General features: G+C 42.0%; 2 protein-coding genes across 3 annotated transcripts in view; both read left to right on the forward strand.

Annotated features, from left to right (window-relative positions):
• Nucleotides 1-2,116: 2,116 nt before the first annotated feature.
• Nucleotides 2,117-13,511, forward strand: LOC119177227 (RRP15-like protein). Of its 2 annotated transcripts, none has more exons than XM_037428652.2 (5): nt 2,117-2,213; nt 4,247-4,608; nt 6,330-6,409; nt 12,505-12,655; nt 13,313-13,511. In XM_037428652.2, the coding sequence occupies exons 1-5, from the start codon at nt 2,195-2,197 to the stop codon at nt 13,415-13,417; spliced, it is 717 nt and encodes a 238-aa protein (XP_037284549.2). In that variant the 5' UTR covers nt 2,117-2,194; the 3' UTR covers nt 13,418-13,511. The 2 variants fall into 2 exon arrangements, with proteins under 2 accessions (XP_037284549.2, XP_075745249.1); XM_075889134.1 differs by lacking the exon at nt 2,117-2,213 and adding an exon at nt 2,557-2,656.
• Nucleotides 13,512-18,304: 4,793 nt separating this feature from the next.
• Nucleotides 18,305-20,482, forward strand: part of LOC119177213 (peroxisomal acyl-coenzyme A oxidase 3) — a 44,247-nt gene continuing 42,069 nt past the window's right edge. Inside the window, exon 1 of the mRNA XM_037428639.2 lies at nt 18,305-18,597. Within this exon, the coding sequence (XP_037284536.2) occupies nt 18,448-18,597 (150 nt within the window). The 5' untranslated portion in view covers nt 18,305-18,447. The remainder of the gene's footprint in view (nt 18,598-20,482) is intronic.

A 20,482-nucleotide genomic window follows, 5' to 3' on the forward strand; every position in this document is an offset into this window, starting at 1 on the left:
CAGATCTGCACGACGAACAGTGGCCAATCCAGCGAATTCATACAGCGTTGGAAAGGCTATGCCTCACCGCACTTAACGTCCGGGTGGTGTGAGCCCGGGCCAGTAACCCTGCAGTACTTCTTTTTTTAAGTTTTTTTTCAACCGTCCGAAGCACACAGGGCTAGCCAGCTAGAACGACTAAAGCTCTCGTCCACTGGAATATCAGTCCTACAACGGCTGAACTATAGCGAAACCTTTATAGGCGACACAGACGCGGACCGTAAAGAACGGATTCCGCAAAACAACCGTGAATCTTTCTTTATTGCACGAATCCCCCACAATGTGCACCCCAAACGTCACAAGGAAAGAAGGCAGGCACGAGTGAATGCTCTACGATGAAATCACAGCAAAGATCCGGACACCAGATATACAGACGCAGCCAAGTATCTTGGTAGAGACGCCTACGCTTTGAGCGTCGTTGATACTGGGGGCGTAGTGCTCGCATCTGTCACATTACGCACCCGAAGCCCATAAACTGCAGAGGAGACGGCAATTGTCCTAGCTACCACAACGTGCTTGGATGCAGCTGTGGTATTCACAGACTCTCAAGCAGCCATGCGAAACTACAGCAAAGGTCGTGTGTCTGCCCAAGCGATTCAGATATTGAAGCACCGAAGCACTCCGATGCCGTTCATCTGTGCGACATGGGTTCCTGGGCACGAAGGGATGGAGGGAAACAAGGCGGCTCATGCCGCGGCCCGTGATCACGCTTACCGGGCTACCCCTTCCCGCTTTCTAGGCGCCAGGACTCTGTCCTCGGAGGATGAGTCTGTACCTAAAACTTACTCTGCAATACTGCAACACCATAGGCTGGCGTGCAGAGAGTATCTACCACCACACTCGAAGCTCAACGAAGAGGACAGCACCATACTGAGAAGACTGCAGAACAACACATAACACACATGGCGTATTAATGCACCGATTATACCCAATATAACATGAATATGTTTGCCCGATTTGCGCCGTACCTGACACGTTGGGCCACCTGACCCTCGAGTGTTCATGCAATACAAATACAGATCTGTCGCTTCCGCCGAACACCTCCGACGCTGGTAAAGAAAACGAGCACCTTCTCGAAACGTGGGAGGCCAAGCTCTCCTTGGAGGACCTGGACTAACAACGACGTCTCGTCGCCAGGGCCAAGAAGGCAGCGAAGGCCAGAGGATTTCAGTTTCAGCTTCAGTTTATTGCTTTCAGAACAAGATTTTACAACATGAACAATATACAGGCAATGGTCCCAAAGTAAGAAACTGCAGTGGGACCCTTGGTAAATTATGCATATACAGAGCGTAATGACCAGTACAGCAAAAGAACGGAATATAAAGCAAAATCAAAACAAGTAATTTAGAGTGTTTACAATTATATCAGTGGAACATGAATAATCGTATCAAGAGAAAACAGAAGGTACAGGTAATGAGGGGAAAAAAGTCGATTTGAAAAGAGATATGACATGTTACACTTAGGTAAGATAGCGGTGTTTGAGGTCATTTTTGAAGGCTGCCTCGGAAACACGAGATTTGATGGCTGTAGGCAAATCATTCCAAAGTGAAATTGCAGTGAACGCCGATGTTTTTTTTGTTGTTGTAATTACTATGAACTGTGGGTAACAAAAAAAAAATTTGTTAGCTGCAAATCTCGTCACGTTTTATTGTGTAAAGAGTCACGCGACATAAATGGAAGAGGCAAGTTGTTATGAAGCAGTTTGTAGAACAATACAACTATGTTGAATTGAAACAAATGAATAATCGGCAATATATTGTATGAGCGGAGCAATGCAGAGGCATGGGAAAGATTGTGTGGACGTGGAAGCGATGATGCGTATTGCCTGCTTTGAGGAATGAGGAGACCTCCCACCTAAGGTGGACGCGGAACCTACACCACAACACCGTTTCGAAAAATAATCATTTATTCCTTATCCTTCATCCGTCCGTCCCTCCATCATGTTGCCTTAAAAACTGTTAAGTACCCCGCCAAAAATACACAATGTTTTCTTTAAACACAAAAAAAGCTAATAAATGATACACTTTTACATACAGGTTACATCAGTTTAGGTCTCTGAAAGCACAATAAAAACATTTTGCGTCCTTAGTGATTGTCAGTACGCACTTACTGCTTTAAGCTGCAAATAAAATATAAGCTGGCTACATTGAGAAACATGGCTGCGCGCAGCTCAGGTAAGCGTGAAAATTTTGTACGATGCAAATTACGCATCATAAATTAATGCATTGCATCGAAAGGGCTGTTTTATGACATGCATTAATTAATTAACAGCTAGGGTTTCACTTATGTTGTTGTAGCCCTCTACAATGTGGCATATACGTACGCTGCCTGCTAGCGCTAATCGAGCAAGTTAGCCGCAGTGAATTCTAGTTCAGTGTAGCTTTTACGGTAATCCTGAATACTATCTAGACGTCAGTTCTCACACAGTGCTGGAAGAAGTCTTATTCGTTCAACTAGAGCACCATGCGTGACATTTACCTTTTCATATCATAGTTACTGTATCACAAGTGTAGGGTGTCAGTCACGTCTATGATGCTCCACTCGATGGTTTTCTGTTTGAGAACGGTGAGACCGCACTGGAGACGTCGCCGTACAGCAGAAGCTCACACTCCAACATGTAGCGCATGTTTGTTCCTTGTGGCGTCTTCTCTAGCGAGATTTTATGGTTTTTAAACACGTACTACATACATGCATGCCCAGATAGCCACATTGCCTCCATGCACGCGTGCTCGATCGTCCTCGTTACTTCATACCCGTGCTACTTCATGGGCATGTTGACAGTAGACACTGCGCAGCTACTGAGCCGATGAGCGTTCACTGAAAGCACAATAGGCGAAACTACAAATAGCGTGTTAGCGAAATATCTGTGTTGTGAAACAAGGAAGCTTTTTCTTTGATCTAGGCAGTAAAATTAGGTACGCCGACCTGCCTCGCGTTTTCATAGTGGAGCAAATTTTTTTTTCTTGGGGGGAGAGGGGAGGGGGAGGGATTATGCTTGATGTGTGTTCGTGCACTTGTGTGTGTGTGCTTGTGCATGTACTTATGCGAAATTGAAAATATTCAGTCAGATGGGAGAAGGGGGGGTGGAGAACAACCCCCTCCCCTCCGCTACGCCAGCGTTTGCTAGACAGGTGTATTTACAGCAAGTGCAAGTTGCTAAAGCACTTTAGTGTGTGTATTGGCGCGCCTCGCTTCATCTGTACAAGACAACAGATATGAAGGAAGCATGAGTACATGAAACTACGAGAAATGATGAAGGCAAAGGCCACTTCACGTTCTCTGTTACAGCACACAATAGCAACAAGGATGACTAACACAGACACAGTGATTTCTTTTAGTGTTTTTGTTGTGCACCATAAAAGGGAACATGAATTACCAACACGCTCGAGTATATTGTTGCGTTAAGGCACCCAAAGAAACAAGGCACGTTTTACGATATATTTGCACAATGTTGATGGGTAAGCTAGGATGGAGGATAAAAGCACATGCTGTACACCAAAATCATGTCGTCTTTCTTGGCGTCTCTCTCGCTGTTTCAGTGTGACATTGTCTTATAACAATATGCACTTTGAAGATGGGTCCTAATATAGAAACCTTGGCTCTTGTGACAATTTTCGTTCAACGATTTGTCATCACTTTGGCCTTTTCCTATGAGCAGGCTCCTCAGCACAGTGTTTCTTGCTACTGTTTCACTTGCCCTTTCTTTAACATGTCTTCATATACGCCTCATATAATTCAGATCTATGACATGAAAGAAAGTACGCCTACCAAATAAAAGCTTGAGAGAAGTTACATTTTGGTGTCGATACGTATGCCTTGTTCTTAATGAAGCAGGTCAACTTGAAGCGTCTCTTTTAACGGCCTTCAGCAAGACACATAAAACGAGGGTAGGTTTTCATCCTAAATTTTTAAACGGTACTGTGAGAACAAAGATGGAGCAGAGTAATAAACTACACTCTACACACAGCACTTTGTGTGGTGCATTCCTCTGCTTGGTATTCATTTTTTCCTGATTAAAATGTTTAACCAAATAGTCAAGTTCACTTTATTAGGTTTCTATCATTTCAGTTAAATATGTGCCCTGTAGATCATGTCAAGATGGATTCAAGATATAAGTGTGATTTTGAATTTGTTTCTATTTTGGTGATACTGGCATTCATCCATTCAATTCATGTGAATATGGCTTGTTTCCCCTCATCTTTCATAGATGATGAGTCTGATCAGTGCTCTGAAGAACAGCAGCCAGATCCGGCCAGTGGGTCTGATGAGTCTGATCAGTGCTCTCAAGAACAGCAGCCAGATCCGGCCAGTGGGTCTGATGAGTCTGCAGCCGAAGGCAACGAGGCCTGGGCCGATGTGCTCAGCAAGCTACTGCGTACAAAGGAGCCGAGGACGAAGACTCCCATTCTTTTCAAAGCGAAAAAGGACGGACAGCAGAAGCGCCAGAAACCGACCACTGTCCTTGAAATTGTGGGTGAGGAAGGGGAAGTCAAGGAACAGGAGACTCAAAAACTACCCAACGAACCAGAGTTTCTTTCCAGGCGAGAAATTCGGGAAAGGAAAGAAAAGGTTTGACCTGCTCTTTTGATTTCATTGGGTCGCACGGTTGATTGCTTCTGCACTCAAGGAAAAAAATTGAGTATGAAGGTCGTCTTTTTGTCTCACAACAATACTTTTCATCTATCTTGCGTTCCTTTCCTTGCACTGTCGCTGCATGCTCGGCACTTTCAGTTCACGAATTACTTTTGCATTATCACCGTGACATAGATTTCTTGAATTGAAAGTGGCCAGGGCCAAGTTTTCAAGAAAAAGGAAGTGTAAGCAAACCAGATGATTGTTGTTGTGAGACTAAAAGAAACTCTTTTACTCAATCTTTTTTTAGAGTGTGTGCCTTGATAACTGTCACATTCAGAGTTGCTTGAAGGGTTTTATGTTCAAGACATTATGGGTCGTACAGGATATGCCCATTTTGAAAAATAAGCAATTCAATATTGTGGAGATATTCTGTTTTATAGGAATCGGCATAGTGCGAAGCACCTTGACGTTAACTGGCTATTCTGCTTTGTTAGGCTTTACTGGAGATGTTGCAAAGTTAACATAAATGTTTGCATGACATCAGCTTGTCTATCATAACAGCAGCAAGGTTGCTGGCATGACAGTTCATTTACTCTACTGCAGTGAAAAAAATTTTACAATCATGCTAGACATAGAAGGCAATACAACTTGAGGAAAACGGTTTGGCTTTCGTGTTTATGAGCAACTTCTTGCTATTCTTCCTCATGCATTCAAAAGGCAGGTATGAAATTGGCTCTTACATGCACGTCTCATTGCTTTGTGTGTGGTCATGTGTGAGCGTGCTCTTGCGCTTTCGAAGCAGATTGTTGGTTCGCAACCCCATTTACATTTTAACCATTTGCAAGTGCTTATTGTTCACATGATGCAAATATGTATTCATCTGTGTCCTAATGAAGTGTTAATTCGACTCGTGCTGTGGGAGATAATGAAGCAAGTCTCTTACTTGTGGTCCAACATTCTGAAGCGAGTCATTAACTAATCTGACTGGAAACGAACTCTCCACAACAGTGAAGTCGTTCATAGAGCTGTAGTTTACATTCTATATAACTCTGTTTCACCTGTAGGTTAGTTACCGTAAGTTACAGTTTGTTTTAATTTCACTAAGAAGTCACTTTTTCAAAGCACTAGTGTAGTTTTTTATTGCACAAGCTTGGAAAAATAATGTTATTGGAACTTAAGGTTGTTTGTGTGCTATATTTCCTGCTAGAGTAAAGCTGAACATCTGGAAGGTACATGATTGAGTAGTGTGTGTTAATTTTTCATCTATTAAGGTTGTTATACATTGTCACGGAGATGAAGAAAAAGGAAGAGGAAGAACCCACGCAGCTGATAGGCACGCGAGGGTGCCAATCAGCCATTGTGACTCTTGCCTGTGTGTTTTCTTCTGTAAACGCATTTTGTACAAAAGTCTCTAACCCCGTAATATATTGGAGGTGCTGGGTCTCTAATCTCGTAACAATATAATTGCCTACTCCTTGTTTTCCTATTAACCTTGCTTATGATTATTGAACATTTTTTGCATGTCTTGTGGGAATAGCATCTAGTTGGACCTCGGTTACTGATGGAGTTGGCTCCATGCTGCTTTACTCTTTTTTTTTATTACTGTCTCGGACGACCATTGAGATAAAGAACAGGGATGTTACTCCAAAATGTAAATTCATGAGTTTTTCTTTTTTCTTTGTGACTCACTTGTATTAATTCTATTTGACTTTCAGAGGCGACAATGGGAGGAAATGAGCCGGATAAAACCGGTGCATGATGACTGTGAAAAACGGTTAAGGAGCATTGCCACTAGGTAAGAAGAATTTTGCTCGAATGTTTTAGTCATGACTTGGGAGGCACTAACTGACATAGTTTTCTCTGTGTATTTGCTGCTGTGGCTTTAGGAAAAGCTGTTCATTGGAAATCTTGGTACACGTAAGGGAGGCCGTAGGAGAACTCACTCTTTACATAGGAGCACTACCGTGGCTTGTGTTCACTGTAATGTTGAGTGAGGCTCAGTTGCACACCAGTTATCGTGGGCTCAAAGTCCAACTGTGGGAAAAACATAGCTTCAGCGCACGTAGGATAAGAGAACCTCCGTGCAAAGATTTACAATTTAAATGAGTAGAGGTTTTATATAAAGTGGTGAGAAACTTACTGTATTTACACGAATGTAGGTCGGCCAATTTCGTTTTAATTTCAAATCTGACGCTGGGGGGGTTGACCTAGAATCGAAAACTACTTTCAGTTGTAAAGTGTTTCGGAAAATTATTCCCGTGTATTTTTACGAAGCTAGCTTTCCCACACAACTTTCAAGCTCTGCCGTTAAGCCACATTGGTACACCGGAATTCGACTGTTTCTTTTTTCTTCAGGGACATCCTAAATAAAATTGTTATAAAATGTGCTTATGCCTTTTTTTTTTGTCTGTACGTTTTTAGGGGGTTGACCAACATTCGAGTCGACTTAAAATCATGTTAATACGGTAAATCTTCTTATGTAGAGTCGGAAGACATGTTGTTATTACGGCTGAGTGAATTTATAGCTTTAGCAGGTGGGTTGTTATCAATCATGCTGCTGCAAAGTGATATCAAATCAATGAACTAGCTTGTTCGCATTTTTGTGAGAGTGTAACAAAAGCCTATATAATAGCTAGGTCGGCATGACAATTGACTTAACAGACAAAGAGATACTTTTTTTTACATTGCGACTTGGGGTAGTCCTTAGAGCTATATAATGTCTGTCCCGCACCTTCTTTCACTTTTTCTCGAACATCATCATGCACAGCTTCAATAAACTTTGCTCCACGTCATAATGATGATTCTGCCACATCTGACATTCCAGAAAAAAATGATAACAATAATTAAACATCTGATTGGCTTTTATCAGCTTTTCTAGTGTTTTTGTGTTATTCTTACACGTGTGCAAAGTGTGTAACAGAGTTTCTGCAACTTCAGAAATATATGTGTCAGTACCAGTTCTGTCATGCCGAGTTCTGTTTGCAATTCATCCAAAGTCATCTCCTGGATTGTCGGACCATTGGCAATATTTTGGTTTACTGTAACGTTACTGTCTCAAATTTATCAGCTCTTAGGTCCTAAAACTTATTTTTCAATTCTTTATCGATTGCCATGAAACTTTCAGATTTTATGTATATTTGTGCCCAGATTTCAAATATGCAATTATTTTTGTAGTGTAACGAGTAGCTTTTAAAATATCAAACATATCATGGCATTTTCGGGAGTCATAGTTTACCTAAACTGAGAGAGTTACAAAGCATTTAAGCACATGAGAATAATCTGGGGTGAGTATTGAGTGAGAGAAAATAAGAACATACGCTAAAAACCTATTTGAATGAAAGTTGTGGCATGTTGAGCATTCACTAATGAGTCTACATCAAGTTGGCACTTCAGTCACAAATATTCAGCATACCACAACTTTTGTTTGAATAGGCTTAAAACATCTGTTCTTGTTTTCTTGAACTCTGTTCTAGCTTCAGGTCGTTGTGATGTGCTTATTTATTCTGTACCATTCCCACTTTAGGCTAAGTATGGCTCCTAAAATGTTACTGGAATTTAAAAACGCCCCGCCGCGGTGGTCTAGTGGCTAAGGTACTCGGCTGCGTTTCCGATGGAGGCGTAAATGTTGTAGGCCCGTGTGCTCAGATTTGGGTGCACGTTAAAGAACCACAGGTGGTCGAAATTTCCAGAGCCCTCCACTACGGTGTCTCTCATAAGCATAAGGTGGTTTTGGGACGTTAAACCCCACATATCAATCAATTTAGAAACTACATAGTGGTACTAGGCAAAAAAAACAAGTAGCACATTTGAAATCAGCACACAAATATACATAAACTCAGCGAAGTTTGTTGATATCAATAAAGTACTTTTAAAAAACTCATTAGGCACAGCGTCGCCCCTTTGAATTATCCAAGAAAACTTGATGGATGTTTTACCAGCATCAGTAACACATAGATTTTAATAAAAGAGTAGCGGCATCGAGTCTGTGGCTTGTGCTTTTTTTGTTGCAAACATTTTTTGTTACACCAGGAAGTATGATATAGGCTCCAAGGTTCATGCATTCTTGCCAAGTAATTTAATACTATCGCCTTATTTACGTGAATGACTTTTGGTATCGGTTCCTGGGTGCTGAATCTGACGATGGTGTCACTGGGTGAGATGCTTGAAAACATGGGCCGGCATTTCTGTGATGCATCTGGTGCTGCGTCGTCGGCTCTTGTACACGCCACATGCGAGCAACCATCGGGGTGCCTTTAACACTTTCTAAATTTTCTAGTTGAGACTATTAGTACATACAGCATTCCTGCATACCCAGAGGTGTTTGCTGAGTATTGGAGTACCGGATCAATGTATATATCGACATCTTGTCCCGCTTCATGCACAACAATTATTGGTGCATTTCTTTGTTTTGCTGAGGAACCATGGCAACAATAATTTATAATAAAGATAATGCATTAGGAACTATGCCACTACCAAAACTACACAAGCGGAGAAGTGGAATATGTTGTACTTCTACAACAACAATTTGTTGCTTGCCTGGTTCATCTTAATGCTTCCAGGTGGCCCCACCTATTCAGACCTTCACGTTTATGGGTATGGTGACTTGGTATAACTTGATAATATTCTAAAGTAAAGAAATGCACAAACAAGCAAACTAAAATGATGTAATTTTGCCTTCACAAGTTTGTGTAACAACGCGAAGCAGTTTGCACAGTGCCAGTAAGCTTGCCAGTTTCGTTACATGCTGAGAAAAGCTAGCAAATGTCTATTCATAGCCATTACTATCTAGGCTTGTGCAGTGTAGCGGAGCTGTAGGCCATCGCTTATTGCACGTCACTCTAACCCTTCTTTCACAGTAATGTAGGTGTCAGTAGTGCTAGTGATAGATCTTATGAGAATGACCATTTAGGCACACTTTGAAAGGCAATTTGAATATTTTTTAGATGTTTCCTGTATAAAACACTTTGTGCTGAGTGTTGCTGCAATGGAAAAAAACCTACAGCAGGCTTTTATAGTAGTTTCAAAATTTGGTGTTTTCACTAAGCTGAATCATGAGCTGAATTTTCACATACGTTTTTCTTTCACAAAAAGTGCACTTCTACCCTTAAAAGAAAGCACACAAATGAACAAGGACAATTCCGGCACATAATCTTTATTTTTGGCTTAATTCGGGCTTTTCACCAAGTCCAAACCTGGCCCAATAAATTAACAAGGAAGCCCGAGCCCGGCTCGAGTCTGAGGTGAAAAGAGGTCGGGCTGCCCCAGCACGGTCCGCGGGTATGTCTTGGCTCGAGCTTTTGGGCTACCCGGAGCCCGTGCACACCTCTAGATCAGCTGTATGTTGACCAGAAAATTAGGCTGAAATATGTAGCGCAAGGTTGCCGAAGAGAAGAACGAGAAGAGACTGAAAGAGCGCCAACTCACAACTAAGTTTATTTTCATGAAGCACTCACAATATATAGGCTCTTGGAGGACATGCGCAGACCATTTCATTAACCGCACGTGCAGGCATGAACATTTTGATGATATTGAACATTTTGCTGCCTAGTTTTCCGGAGGCGGCGAAGGGTAGCGGCGCCTAGGAGACGGCGACCGATTGGAGCGAGGGGCTGGCGGGGGGTGTCAGACTGCGGTCAGAGGCTGGAGAACGGTTTCGCAGCGGCCTTGGTGTCTCGTAAGATGCGCTTCCAGGGAACGTTGGTGCTTGTGCAAAGTCGGACAGGTGGGATCTCGGTGGGCAGTCGTACCTCGGCGGCTGCCGGGAGTTACAGTACCTGGCAATGTGGCCTTCGACGCCACAGTTGTAGCAGATGGGTAGGGGTCGCTCGCCGAACCACTGCTGAGAGCGCTGGGCTGTGTAGGGTCGCCTAACCGAACGGGGTGGAGCAGATTGCTGAACGGGAGTTGCGCGCCTCTGTGGGGCGGGGCCGGGACGAAGACGTTGGTCATACCGCTGGTCAGACGCGAATGAGTCTCGGCGTGGCCACGAAGCCCTAGCTTCGCGAACGTCTGTCACACATACTGATGGTGGCAGAGGAGCGAACGGGGCCGGGTAGTAGGATGAACAGGTAGGCGTATGACGGATGGTGTCGTGGAACAGTGTGTCTTGTCGCTGTAGTTCTTCCCGCACTATTGTCCGGATAGTAGCGGCAAGGTCGGCGGGCGGGCTCACGTCGACGCTGGCGACCGTTGTTACATTTGCCAGCCTACCAAATTTCGGGGCAATACGACGGGTCTTTAGCTTCTCAAAAGTACGGCAGTGGCGTTGGACGGCGGAGACGGAAGTGAGGTCTTCCCTGCCTATCAAAAAGTTGTAGACGTCCTCTGCTATACCCTTCAGAAGGTGGCCGACCATGTCCTCTTCAGTCATGTACGGGTCTATGATCTTGCAGAGCATCAGGACCTCCTCTATGTAGGTGGTACACGTTTCTCCAGGAGTCTGAGCTCTTTGAGCCAACGTGCGCTCCGCGCTCTTCTTTTTTGAATCAGAGTCGCCGAAGCATTTCTTGAGCTCTTCAGTGAAACGATCCCACGTTGTTAAGGAATCTTCGTGGTTTTCGTACCACATCAGAGCTGTTTCCGTGAGAAACAGCGCGACATTTCCTAGTTGGTCGGTGGCATCCCAGCAGTTGTACCGGCTCACCCTTTTGTACTGTGTCAGCCACGCATCCACATCTTCTCCTGCTCTTCCCGCGAACGGGCGGGGTTCCATATAGTGATATCGAGGTGCAGCTGGCACTGACCTTTGTGTGGTTGAGAAGGCGTGACCTTCGCTCTCGGCCATGGCAGTTGGTGTCGGTGGCAGACCGGCAATACGACGGCTCCGGCGAAGTTCGAACAGCTGTGGCTCCGTGGTTCGTCGACGTATACTGTACCCCGCACCTCCACCACTCTGTTACGCCTGAAGTAGGGGTACGGGGGTTTATTGAACGGAAGCTGGGATGGCGAGGCCGCACCGGATAAAACTGCCGAGAGATCTTCTTCTTTCCAAGTCCACACTTCTATTCCCTCTTATCAATCCGGCACATACACGTCGTAATAATATAATGAACGATTGTTGCAATCATGATATCTGGAAACCAGCAACAAACAGATATTCCTGATTTAAGACGTCAAAAAAAAAAAACCAAGCACACCCAAGCCTGCGCAAGAAAAATTAAAAAAATGCGAAGAAAAAACAGCAAACAGCTTTGGCAACCTTGCGCCACGTATTTCAGCCTAATATGTACCAACTAGCCCCACATAACGTACTGTTAATGACCAGGAAATGTTTCCACGAACCAGAAACTTGAAAACATCAGCTTTTCGGCCTGCTGAATCTACTCTGTATGAATAGAGCCTGACTAGGTAACCCTGGATACATATGCACGCGATCGGGGCGTATGTAGAAGCGCATGAGCTTCCAGCAGAATAAATTTTTCATTCTGAGAAGACATCTTATGTCACTCTCTACTTTTCTAATTGCCAACCTAGGGGAACACAAGTTCATACTTTTCGCTCGTGAATATTTGGTCGACGCTTCATTCTAGTAAAAGTAGTTTTTTTTTTTTAGGGCAGAATCTGAAAGTCATTGCAAGATGCGGGGTTGGGGTAAAGCTGCATCGTATAACCAAGGTTTTCAATACATTATGGGGATTTTGCCGGGACAAAACCAATTCGTCGTGAAATGTGGGTCGTGGCGAATTCGGAGGACATATAATCAAAGTTTCATGGTAGGTAGAAAAGTGGTCACTTCGTGGTTATCATCTTCAGATAATATGGTATCTACTACATATGCTCATGTGTGTGTAGTTGTGTAGTGCAGTTCAGTGGCAGAGATAGTGGATTATTGCTTCGATGGTTCTTCACTAGTTTAAGTCACCATTTATTTTACAATTTGCATATTTTCAGAGGTGTTGTACAGCTCTTCAATGCCGTCAAAGCTCACCAAAAGGAAGTTGACGAAAAGCTCCGTGCCGCTGGTCAGTCAGAGACCAAGCGAGACAAAGTGTTGAAGTCTTTTAGCAAGGGCGCATTCCTTGATATGCTCAAGGATAAGAAGGTACAAAAACTTATTTTTCAGCACTTATTGGCATTTGCGCAACGTTTCATTTTTCTTTTAAAAACCTTGTCATTGCATTCTTGATGTAACGTGCGATGCCTGTGAATTCGCCAGAAGGCTCTGAAATCTGCAACCTCATGCAGCAATGTCACTGGTGTTAGTGCTTGTGGCATCAGTAGAGCTCAAACAATTATGGTGTTCATCTGCAACTTTCATCATTAGTTTCCCATTTTCATCAAACTAATGGGCACCATATTTAAAAAGTTCATTTGGACCAGTCTGAACCTGTTCTAGTCTATGCTATCAGCGCCAACTGCACAAAATGTCATAGTCATGTTGTTATCAGATTAAAATGCTTGTTGCTTGTGTTGTTATCTGCACATACCACTACACAGAACTCGGTGCTATGATTTTTTCAGTTAACCATGCGAGCGATGGTTAGTGCTTGGATCTATCTAACCTGCATGCTTCAGAAGCACTTTTGATAACCTTTCATTACGTCCTGTCATTATAAACAATCAAGTGCTCAAACATTTTGAACACCCAATCATTGCTTACATATTACAGTGTATTGTTCAAACTGATTAGTTTTGAGTGTCACAAAGCTGTTATCAAGCAAAACAAGAGCTTTTTCCACATTAATTTACGTATTTGCAGGAAACATCATCTGACAAGCAGCAGTCATGGGGAGTGCTTCGAGATGACTTTATGCTCGGTGCTGAGATGAAGGACTGGGATAAAGAAGAGGAAGAAGTCTCTTAGTTGTTGCTTTTTGTGAAACGTCATTTGTGACAAACAGCAAAGGAGCCGACCACGCACGTCACACCCTGTATAAAGTCAATTCCGCATTCATGGAGTCTGTCTGTGACATGCTTTTATTTACTTTATATTTTTTCTATTGGAACACTGGTTAAAATTCTAGACCAGTGGTGCTCAGCCACTGATCTATTAGGAGCCCTTTGTGAACTGGTGAAAGTAGTGAAGGAGAAAAAATGAAGAGCGGCATCATAAATTAGCGCAACGTACAGCGTGAACAGGTGTTTTTAATTTCTCTCGGAAAAGCTATGGTATAACTGCAAAGATCCTTGATCGTCAATTTAATCTCAACTGTGCGTGAACTAGCTATGCTGTCTGCTGCCATGTTAAACTTATGTCTAGCTGTGTTACCTCTTCAAATCTGCAGGGCTATAAGAAGTATGCTTATGTGCATATGTCGTAAAATCAGCTCTACAGCAGTGCACACATTTGCACCTACGTTAGTAAACAGTTACTAGCTTCAACCGTTATTAACTTTTTGTGACCTGTTTACTACCTAGGTTAGTAAACAGATAGTAACTGGAATGAGAGAGGTAATAACGGCAGCCGTTACTACCTTTCTTGCCTTGTTACTACTCTTTTACTACCCGGCTGTTGACTATCTAATCCAAAATAGTGTGTAATTCTGATTTTGTTAATTTATGAGAGGAATCGTCTCGACTCATTATCATTAAACAGAAAAATGACGCGAACCTATATCCATAGATCAAGAAAATACACTTTGTTTTAAATTACACGACCGAGATATGTAAACATCATTGTGGTATTGTCGAAACGGAGAAGTACAAGTTAACGAAGCATAAGCAAGTGCTACACTCTTTGTAATAGACCATAACAACTAGCATAACAACTAGTTAAGCAGTGAAGCATATCAAAATTCATGAAGTGTTGCTGTCGGTGAACGATGTGCCTCCAGAACACGCTTTTTTTTTTCTCAAGGATGGGTTTCATGGAACCACAAAAATAGCTTCATAAATTCACAGAACCCTCTTTGGGAATCACGGTTGTAGACTGTTTTTTGCCTTTTGAAGCCAGCTTGACTGGCAAACCGAAACATTCAGGTTGTTCTGCCTTGTGCATTTCGCAGTTACCTGTTCTTTTGTTTGCATAACAAGTTATACTTCTTCATGACATTCCTAGCATAATGACTTGGGCCTGTGTGTAATCAAATGGAGAAGTTACCCAGTGTAATAGCACCCAAAGGAAAGTTACTGGGTGCTTTAAATCTAATATTCACAGAAGCAGCAGAGGAAAAAAATTAAGGATTACAAAGTCTACAAGTATTCTAACAATCTCACTGTAATTGGTGATTGAAAATGAGTGAAGCTTTTTGCGTTACCCTCTATAGTTTACCATCTTACACATACAATAAGTAGCTTGATGTTTGATTAAACATATTCAATGCTAGACTAAGTATATGCCTTGTGAAAGCAAGGGAGTGTTGACATGGTTTTTTTCCCTACAAAAGGGCGGCTACTTGGGTTGGAAGGTATAAAATTCTGAAAGGAATATACAGTAGACTCTCAATAAACTCTGATAATTCAAACTTTTGGTTAATTCAAACAAAATTCATTTTTTTGGTTGGTCCTTTATTGTTTTAATGTATTTAAAGGCCTCTTAATTCAAACTCCATCATGCGGTTAATTCATACTTTTTGCAGTTCCATACCAGAAGAAATCTGCTGCTTTCTCGCTACTATTTAAAAATTTGCATGCCTATATAATCCTGACAGCCTAAAAATGAAAAATAAGCACCTCAGGCTTTCAAGGAAAAAGGGTTTGCTAGTAAACAAATGTTTGAAATGAAGCACGCGCATGGTAAACTGAGATGCTTCTCAACTGGTATAGAGAAAGATTTGTGCTAAAGGCACATATAGCTAAGAAGCAGTTGGCAATTCACGATTTCTTCAAAAGGTCTGATCAGCAGTAAATAGCCAATAAACTTGGCCATTTACTTGCACTTTTGCTTTGTGTTCATTGTGGGCAGTTAGAACTTAAAAACACATAAAATTTTTTTAAATGTGATAAAATCAATGCCTAATCATAATGCGTGCTGTCACCTCACCTGGAGTTGTATAGTAGTATCTGAGAACTTCTGATAATTCAAACAAAATTCAGAGGTCCCTCTAAGTTTGAATTAACGAGAGTTGGCTGTACTTGTTTTGTGCGCAGAAGATTTCAGAAAAGAAGTCATATAGGACAGGTGTGCTGTGTCCTCCAGTGCCTCATTTGGAATAACTCTCATTCTCATGGGACATTTCGTTGCTTGATGAGAAGTGTGCAGTCTCATTACATTGTTAGAGAAATCTCTGCGAATTCTCTTTTTTTTGGAGTCTTCCTTTAGAGTGATGCGTAAGCATGGAGCTGTTCTGCAAATTGCAGCATTCCCTCGAGTGCTAGATGGCACGGACACGACATCTTTCATCTTTCTAACGTTCGTCAGTATCCAGAGTGTAATCTCGGAAAGCTTATCCCGTGACCGTCGAAACACTGTTTTGTCATCAACAGGAACTTCAGTTGCTAGTAAATGAAGCAGAATGAATTACTCTGTTCCTGTAACAAAATTTTCAGAAATCCTACATCTCTGGTTGTATAATAGCAGATAGTGCAATGAAAATTTATGTGAAACAATGCAAGTTTCGTTATGAAACGTACCTCGAGTAATATCAGTGGTAACTTATTCCCATCTGGATTGTGAAAATGTGGAAGCATATTGTGTGGAAAGTGGTTTGTGTTGGCAGTCGAAAACTTTGCTTACATCAAGGGACACTAAAGTGAACTACTTCGGGAGTTTAAATTGGCCAACTATTCTACAAAAGCTCAACTGTCCTGCAGAGAGTCTGATTGCTTGGTGTTCATGGTGTACGCTCTTTAGTAGTGTGGCTGCAAACATTGCCATTCTCAAAAGTAGTGGATCGAGTGTGTCAAGGTGAGAAAATTATTAATGGAGAGGACTTTTTTGTGACAGAAAAGCTGGAAGGTCGGCCTGAATAAATTTTCTCACCTGCTACTCACCGTTAAAAAAGTAGACTAGAGTGTAAAACGAGAAGAGATGTCTTAATGAGGAAGAGGAACGGTCCCTGGTCGAGATCAGTTTAGAGTAAAAACTTGCTCACCATTGATGACAAAGTGGCGTTTTGATAGAACTCTTTTCGATACCTGTTGCTTCGTAGATATTTAAACAAGAAAGTGGCCATAAAACTTGTTTGCGCAACAGGAGTGCCACATAGTCACAATTTGAACTCTCTGTACAGCCGACAAGGAGTAAGTATCGGAGATGGATCGCCAAGCGTAGTCTGTGCAATAAGCTTGTATAGTGCACCTTTTCATCATTGGCGGTGTTCAAATGTGCATGTCTAGGTAGAGTTTGTGAAAATGGGAATGACAATGACTTGGTAAAGATTTATATACTTCTGTAGTTTCAAGAAAGTGTGTATACACAATGGCGTTATTATCCGTTCATGAAAATGGAATGAACCATAATAATGGTGTTAACATTGGCCATCTTTGCTTCCACATCAGCTTGTTTCCATGCAGGTTGCAGTGCCGAGGAATTGACTAATACTTTATGCGATGGCCAGTTTTCAGTGATACATATTGTGACTCGCTCACTTCTTGAGCAAAAATATCATGTCGCCCTATTTATGTGCAGAATCAATAACTTGAAGCTTTGGTTTACAGTTACAAAATCTCGACCAGTTGCGAGAAGGCTGCGTCTTTACATAATGAATTACCTCGTGGAAGGCCACAATCTTTGCTGCAGTCGATGTCATTCGGTGATCTAGATGGAAGCGTTCTCTGATCGTCACACTTGGTATAAGGAACACTGCTGCTGAAGCAGTGGGTAACATAAACCCACCCATGACACCCGTAGCCACGAATTTTCTCGAAGGGGTGCGGTAGAGCAGGAGGAGCACTTCTTTAAGGCCTTGAACAACCCTTAATTTTATTATATATTCACGGTAAAACACCCCCCCCCCCCATCCGAATTTTGCGAGGGGGCCCGGTACACCAGTATACCGTCATGTGGCCTAAAACAATTGATGAAGGTAGTTAATTGAAAGAATGTGCAATTGAACCTTGAGTTGCCTGAGCTGTTCAGTTGGAGGTCACATTCTGCAGATTAACTTTGCTACAGTGCCTTGTCTCATGCATTTTGGCAACGCTGTAACGAAGCTCACCAAGTTTAAACATAACTTAAACTCAAAAAACATATGATGGTGCAGTAGCACTGTTTATTCAGCGCCTGACTGAATTTGCGTAGGTCCACAGATCGCACCCTCACCTTTCAGTGAGAAATAGTGGCGCAGACAGCGCATGGTGACTAATATCTGTCAAAAATGAAAATGTTTGCAAGATGTTAACGGCGCTATAACTTTGAATAAACCGCGCTGTCAAAGAAGCTTGACTCAACCCTGAGTGACTTTTTAAAAAATTTAAATAAAAGTTAGTGTTTTTGTTGTGTAAAATAATTACAAACTCTTGACAACAAAAAACAAAGCATTTATTTAGTTTTTCAATTTTATTTTTTAAATATTTTGTTCAATTACATTTGGTTCACTGTCACTGGTGCATTTCACAAGTTATACTCGACTATTGTGTCAAACACTATTAATATTTGTGTTTTGCTTTAGTCGTAAAGCAAAAGCTTATAATAAATATTGCTTTAAACATAATTGTTGGCTACTATTAGTCTGTTATGTTGAAAACCACAGTAGTGATTAGAGCCTTGTCTCCCGCGTAGTACACAGAAAAAGTTGTCGCTGCTCTTCTCTCACACCGTTAAAACCTGTATGGTCCGTGTGTTTCGGAATTGCGGAAAAGTATTAGGCGCTGCGCGGTTTCGTTTATTTGTTGCTTTCTTTCGCGACATTGAGCACAGTCGAAGCGGAGATAATTGAACTCTTTCCCCATGCTGTCCGCGGCGTGTGACACTAGCTGAACGGGACTCAAAAGCTCAACGACCGTCCGCTTGTCATGTCGTCCCAAGATGAGAACTCCGATTCCGTTCTCGAGTACATGCCTTCGTTCCCGTCGGGACCCCTGGACAATTATAGGAAGCTGGCCTCCTTCGATTGGCGAAAGTTGAAAGTGGCCCTGGAGGGCGAAGACATTATACGTTTCAAGGTACGAAGACGCGAGCTAGTGGCGAAGGCACGAGCGCATTCGCGCGACATGTGATGCGCAGCTAGTGTGCGAGGTGCTGATAAGTTATCGCAGTTATCGTGCTTGGCTAACTGGTACGCCAAACTGTACATTACTAGTACCAGTGAAACAAGGAAGGTTGTTGCTTTAAGACGCGTATTCGTACGTTGCCAGAAGTGTTGCTTATTAGTTTCCTCGTGCTTGTTGCTCGGCTGCATGTCTTAATTACGTCAGCAAGTGGCGAATGAAAGTGGCCGTCGCCTGAAGCGGCGCGAATCGAGCGCAAAGCATCAGACTACAGAAACATAGATGTGTAATTTAGTGGAATGAGTACGAATTCACTTCTGACACGGACTCGAATTGCTCTGCATTCATGCGATGAACGCGTGCTAGGCAAAAGGAAAACGACAGTTGACAGTGACAGGCCAGTTTGTGTCATGCAACTTATTTTCTACTTTCAAAAAAATAAGCTTGATGAAAAAAAAAAAAAACTCAGTGTCGCCAAATAGGCCTGGACGAAAGTATTCATGTCCTTTCCTTTAGAGATTCAGCCTCCAGGTGCTTTTTATGCCGCCTACCAGGAAAGGATTATGTATTCAAAGTGGTTGAGAGCCAAGTTTTCTTCCTGTATCGTAATTGTCCTTCTTGCGCGTCAGTTTTAATTTATTCATTAATTTTCTCGCACCTACCACATCCTATTTGTCAGATTTCCAAAACATACACGGAAAATAGAACCTGTAGAAATTACTGCTGGGAGATTTCCTTCAACATCAGTAACCTCAAGTCTTTGCGAATTTCTCGGTGTGATCATGAGGAAAATGAACTAGTAACAGAGCTGTCTTATTTCCCTAGACCTGAATAAACGTGAAACAAGTATGAAACACAAGGCATTGAAATCTGTGATGTTCCGGGGACCTGAGTGTTTGTGCAGCTAAATTAGCTTCCTATATCATGATTATTATTTGCGCTTTTTAATTTAAGTTCATCAACTTCCTCACACGTGCCACATTACGTTTATCAGATTTCCAAAACATGCAAGAGTAATGTAGTCATCCGAGTGATAAGTCAATTAGGCTCCTTATTTAATATTTGAATCTGCCACTCTCTTACTGCGGGTATCTTCTCTAAAAGACGAAATACAAAGGAAAACAAAGTGACCTTTCTATATGTGATCTTCTCAGTGGTTTCTATGAACAGAGTCTTGAGAAGCATCAAATCCACTGGTATTATGGCTCACAAGTTCCTCATTGAAGTTGAGACCGGTGAACAAAGCAATGTGCACAGGGATGCCAAACGTAACACCTGTTCCACGTCGTAGCATGTGAACTGTCCAGTGTGCAAAGATGTCACGGCTCATCTGTTTGCTTTTTGCTACACATTGTCTCACTTATTGAGGTGACTAAGTCAGTCTTCTTTCAACTTATCAGAGTACAACTGTGCAGGTGATAATCACATTTGTGCCTTCAGATAATTTTCTATAGACAATATCTACATGGAATGCGTGTTATAATGATGTTAGAGATTTTGTAGATGAAGCAGAATGAAAATCTGTGTCCGTGAACCTTGAGTCCTAATGAGGACGTGTTTACATGTTTGAGTCTGGAGCGACTACTTGCGTATTTAATAGTTAGAGAAATGTGTAACTTGAAAAAGCATCTGCATATTTCTGCATTGTAGCAAAGCAACACAGTTCATTGAATGGTAATGAAGCGTAGCTTTTATATTTCATAAATATTTTCTATCATGCCCGAATTTGTTGCCCACATGTAATGTTTTTGTAAACTGGTAATGCCTGTGTTACATATTTTCACTACATAATACTTGAAACCATGTTTAAGTAAGGATAATTACATAAAAAGTATCTTAT

Source organism: Rhipicephalus microplus, chromosome 3, assembly GCF_043290135.1.
Source record: "Rhipicephalus microplus isolate Deutch F79 chromosome 3, USDA_Rmic, whole genome shotgun sequence".
Classification (NCBI taxonomy): Eukaryota; Metazoa; Arthropoda; class Arachnida; order Ixodida; family Ixodidae; genus Rhipicephalus; species Rhipicephalus microplus.